This window comes from Cebus imitator, unplaced genomic scaffold (assembly GCF_001604975.1).
Source record: "Cebus imitator isolate Cc_AM_T3 unplaced genomic scaffold, Cebus_imitator-1.0 Scaffold349, whole genome shotgun sequence".
NCBI lineage: Eukaryota > Metazoa > Chordata > Mammalia > Primates > Cebidae > Cebus > Cebus imitator.
This window is the reverse complement of record NW_016107664.1, coordinates 1-4,541: the sequence shown is the minus strand read 5'-3', so window position 1 is coordinate 4,541 and position 4,541 is coordinate 1. Positions and strand designations below refer to the sequence as shown.

At 39.7% G+C, this 4,541-nt stretch overlaps 1 protein-coding gene across 1 annotated transcript in view; it reads left to right on the top strand.

Moving 5' to 3' along the window:
* The window catches only part of LOC108287632 (VPS41 subunit of HOPS complex), an 89,541-nt gene extending 85,132 nt beyond the window's left edge, over positions 1-4,409 (top strand). The window contains exon 6 of the mRNA XM_017506154.2: positions 4,258-4,409. Within this exon, the coding sequence (XP_017361643.1) occupies positions 4,258-4,392 (135 nt within the window). The 3' untranslated portion in view covers positions 4,393-4,409. The remainder of the gene's footprint in view (positions 1-4,257) is intronic.
* The last annotated feature ends 132 nt before the right edge of the window (positions 4,410-4,541 follow it).

The following is a 4,541-nucleotide window of genomic DNA, read 5'->3' as shown; positions in this document are numbered from 1 at the left end:
GAGAGGGGGGGGGAGAGAGAGAGAGAGAGAGAGAGAGAGAGAGTGAGTCTGTGATGAAAGACTCAAAGAGGTAGAAACAATATTAAGCATTCCAAAGCTGAAAGGAGTCATTTTTATCTGTTCTTGTCAGTGATGGCTTCACTGGTGGAATGATGTTTAACTTGGCTTTAATAAATGGACAGGGACTGATGGAGAAGCTGGCTTTCCATGTGGAGGAATAAGGTAATAGAAATGGAGAGGCTAGAAAGTTCAACTTGTATTCAGAAAATGGTAAATAGTTTATTTGGCACATAAAAGACTGTTCTCACAAGAGAATGTGGAGGAAGATTGGGCTGACTTTGCATTCAGGCCAAAGAATTTGAACTCCATTTGGTAGATAAGGAGAAATTACTAAATATTTATAAACCAAGGTAAATAAACTGAGCTGTTTTAAGAAAATTAATATGGTGACTGTATACAGCATCGATTGAAGGATAGATAGACAAATGTCAGGAGGACTAGTTTTAGATAACAGTTATGGCAGTTAAAGTGTCTGTTATAGTTGTTGAAGGAAGAGGTCATTTATTTTTTTCACTTGTTTATTCAAATATTTATTGACCAGTAGGAAAAGGAGAGACAGGGTCTGATGTATGTTTTAAAAAGTTAAATTTGCCAGAATGGAGGGAGATTTAAACAGGAGAGTGATTGGGGACAAGACACAATTTAGAAGCATAATATAATACCCCAGTCAGGGCATTACAGGGTCTCAATGAAAAGAGTGACAGTGAGTGTTCAAGATGGAGTGGATGAAATGTATTTGGATCACCTGTGCTAGACAGACTTAGCAAGCCTTAGTGATGGCTTGGATGAGGATGATGAAAGATGGAAGAGCTCAGGGTCAGTTCAGGTTCTTGCTTTGGGATTGGGATATGGGAATGCCATCACTTGCAGTGGGGGATGTTTGAGTAAGGACATGGCTAGTTTGGTCTTGAGTTTAGAGAAGTGTAGTACATCAGGTGAGGATATTATGAAGGTTTTAGGAACATGAATATGGACCTCAGGATGGAGATTGGTTCGTAAACACAAACATGATAACCACAGTTGAATAAGTTGAAGCCATTTTAAAGATGTTATTCAATTCAGAGCTGTAGAGTGAGAAGACTGATGGTGGAATTCTGGAACACTAGTTTGAAGACTTAGGCTGTAGAAGAAAAAAACAGCAAAGGAGTCTAAGAAGAAGCAGTTGGAGGGACTGGAAGCAATCCCAGTGAGTAGTGTCAGAGAAGCCAGAGGAGAGAGAGTTTCTAGAAAGAGGAAGTGAGGGTGTCAAATGCAGTGTGAAGATTAAATAGGGGGAAGGACTGAAACAAGGGCATTCTACATGGTAATTGTGAAGTTACTGGTGACCTTACCGACGACCTTTTCACACCAGGAGGGTCACTGTACGTGAAGGAGTAAATTGGAGGTGAGGAAGTAGAAACAACCAGTAGAGACTGTTTTTTCAAGAAATTTGGTAATAAAGAAGAGAGATCATCTGGTAGAGAGAGGGGCCGTGACTAGGGAAGATTTCTGCCGATCATATTTTTGTTCATGGCAAAACCCAGTAAAGAGAAAAGGACTAAAAATAAAAGAAAAAGAATGCTTCACAGAGCAACACTAAGCAATAAGATCAAAGCCTAAATAGGGAAGATAATCTTGGAAAAGAGTCCTAGACCCTCTACCCGTGAAACAGGCATGAAGGAAATGGGCTGAGCCTAATTATTGCAAGTTAGGCAGTGAAGGAGGAGCACTTGTGGGCAATGACCCTGATGGCTTTATTTTCTTACATCTGAAGGGAAGACAAAGGTGATGTAATGCGATTGAGGAGCAGAGATGTTTGGAATCAGTCCTGATCTACAGTTATGCATTACAAGAGAGCTAAGGAGAGATTTTAAGAATGTGAAACAACATTGTGTGAAGACTTCAATATTGGTATTGAGGATGGATTAGGAAAGTGTTGAAGGGAAGAAGGGCTAACCTGGGAGGTAGGAGTGGTTAGAGCAATGAAGGGTCATATGCTAAGCCTTAAAAATGACATTGTAGGAAGAGGAATCTATTCCATTGACGGAGGGAAGTGTATCAATTAATACAAGTATAAAATATGCTTAATCGAAGAGTTTTTTTTTTAATTATTATTATTTTTGAGACAGAGTCTTGCTCTGTTGCCCAGGCTGGAGTGCTGTGGCACGATCTGCAGCCTCTGCCACCTGGTTTCAAGGTATTCTCCTGCCTCAGCCTCCTGAGTAGCTGGGACTTCAGGCACGCACCACCATGCCCGGCTAATTTTTGTGTTTTTAGTAGAGATGAGATTTCACCATGTTGGCCAGGATGGTCTCAATCTCCTGACCTTGTGATCCACCCACCTCAGCCTCCCAAAGTTCTGGGATTACAGGCATGAGCCACCATAATTGAAGGTTTATAGAAGTATAATTGTGTGGGATTTTGTGTGTGTGTTTACCTAAAAAAATATTCTCTATGTTAAATTTAAAAAACACAAAATTAGTTAAGTTGGTGATTTCATGGTTGGTTTGGGGATAAAGAGGAAAGGAGGCAGAGTCTATGGAAACTTATAGCCACAACAGATGGGCCCGGAAGGTGGAGGTGCACAGAGTGGAGCTACGAGGGCATTTGTTCTCACCCCCTCCCTGACATGTTAATGATGTTATGTGATCATAGAGCCCTTCCTTGCAAATGAAGGGACCGGTAACAAGAGGGGTGGAGCAGCCTGATGAGAAACCTGGGTAGCAAGGGTCTGGGGAAAGACTGGATGAGTAGGAAGCAGATGAGAACCAGGGGAACAGGTTGTATGTAAAAAGGTAAGTCCTGAAAGGTTAGGTCTTTGGGCCTGTAGCTCTCTCTCTCCATTGATGGGTTTTAGTGTAAGTGGGCTAAATGTCTGGTGCTGCTTTGCCACTTGGTGCCATCTGTCTTTGGGAGGCATCTTCGACAAGGTATCAGCTTCTTTCTCTGNTGTGAAATGAAATAAGAGAGAAAAACTTTTATATGTTAACATTTTTCTGTTTATGGATACAGTAAATTCTCAAAGAATACATCTGCTTATGGAATAAGTCAAATCAGGTTTTTTTCTACTTTTATTAACTATTTTAAAGACTATTTTAAAATATATTTTAAAGATTTTTTTTTTTTTCCCATTTATTTTTTTTTTTTTTTTTTTTTTTTTTTTTTTTTTTTTCCTGCAAATTGTATCCTGTTAGAAACATCTTGCTGTCTTGACCGACCTAGTTTGCTGCCTCTATACAGGGGGCATTCACTGGTAGGGGTCCTCAACCAGAAACTAGAACTGATGTATTCTAGTCTTTGAGCTTTGACCTGGCTTCAGAGAAGAAATCTTTTCATGTAAGAAGAAAACTCAGATGTCATTTGTTGTTGTAAAATATTATTTGAATATATTACTTCTTACCGAGATATCAGGATAATTTTTAGATCATGCTGCTTGAACTGTATCAAGAGTTTTCCTTCTGTGTTGTAGCCATGACTCCTAAACCAGAATTGGGTCCTGTTTCTCTTGTAGATAATTGCTGTGCACCCACATTTCGTGAGATCCAGTTGCAAGCAGTTTGTGACTGGAGGAAAGAAGGTAAGTGCTGTGTATCTCTACCTTGATGTATAACCTTGAGGAGTATTGTGTGTTTACTCTATAATTTATCCTTAATGTTTTAATGTCTGACTATTCACTAGGAGAAATTTGAGAAAGACAAATGTAATGAAATCTTAATGTCATCATCTCTTGGGGGAGTTGTGGCTTCAAGTGTTTCTCATTACATTTCTTTTTTTGTTTTGTTTTGTTGTTGTTTGTTTGTAACTGAGTCTCATTCTGTCACCCAGGCTGGAATACAGTGGTGCTATCTTGGCTCACTACAACCTCCGCTTCCCGGGTTCAAGCAGTTCTCCTGTTTCAGCCTCCTGAGCAGCTGGGACTACAGGCACATGCCACCACGCCTGGCTAATCTTCATATTTTTAGTAGAGATGGGGTTTTACCCTCAAACTCCTGGCCTTAGGTGACCCATACACCTTGGCCTCCCAAGGTGCTGGGATTACAGGCGTGAGCCACCACACCCGGTCAGTGGGATTGTTTTCATTAGATATTTAATAGAGGTCATAGGGCCTTAGAATTATTAACCGTTTTACTTTTCTTATTGATAGTATGTGTGCATACTGACTTAGTAGCCTTCTCTGTTGCTGTCATGATGAACTGAGACAATCCATTTTCTTTTTAGGTGCAGGTATTTGGACTGTATTCTGGAGAAGAATTTCACGAGACTTTTGACTGTCCCATTAAAGTACGTATTCAGCAAGTTTTACCTTTTCTAAGGGTTTTCTCAAGGAAGGCAATGAGGATTACAGTAATTTGAACATTACCACTTCTGTATTAATTTTGTATCTATTCAACACTTCATATATATTGGATACTATTTAGATGCTGTGAAAGAAGATAGAATGTATATTTTGTGACTGTGATCTCAGTCTGTCTTCAGCGGGCTTTTATTATAGTGAGTTAGAT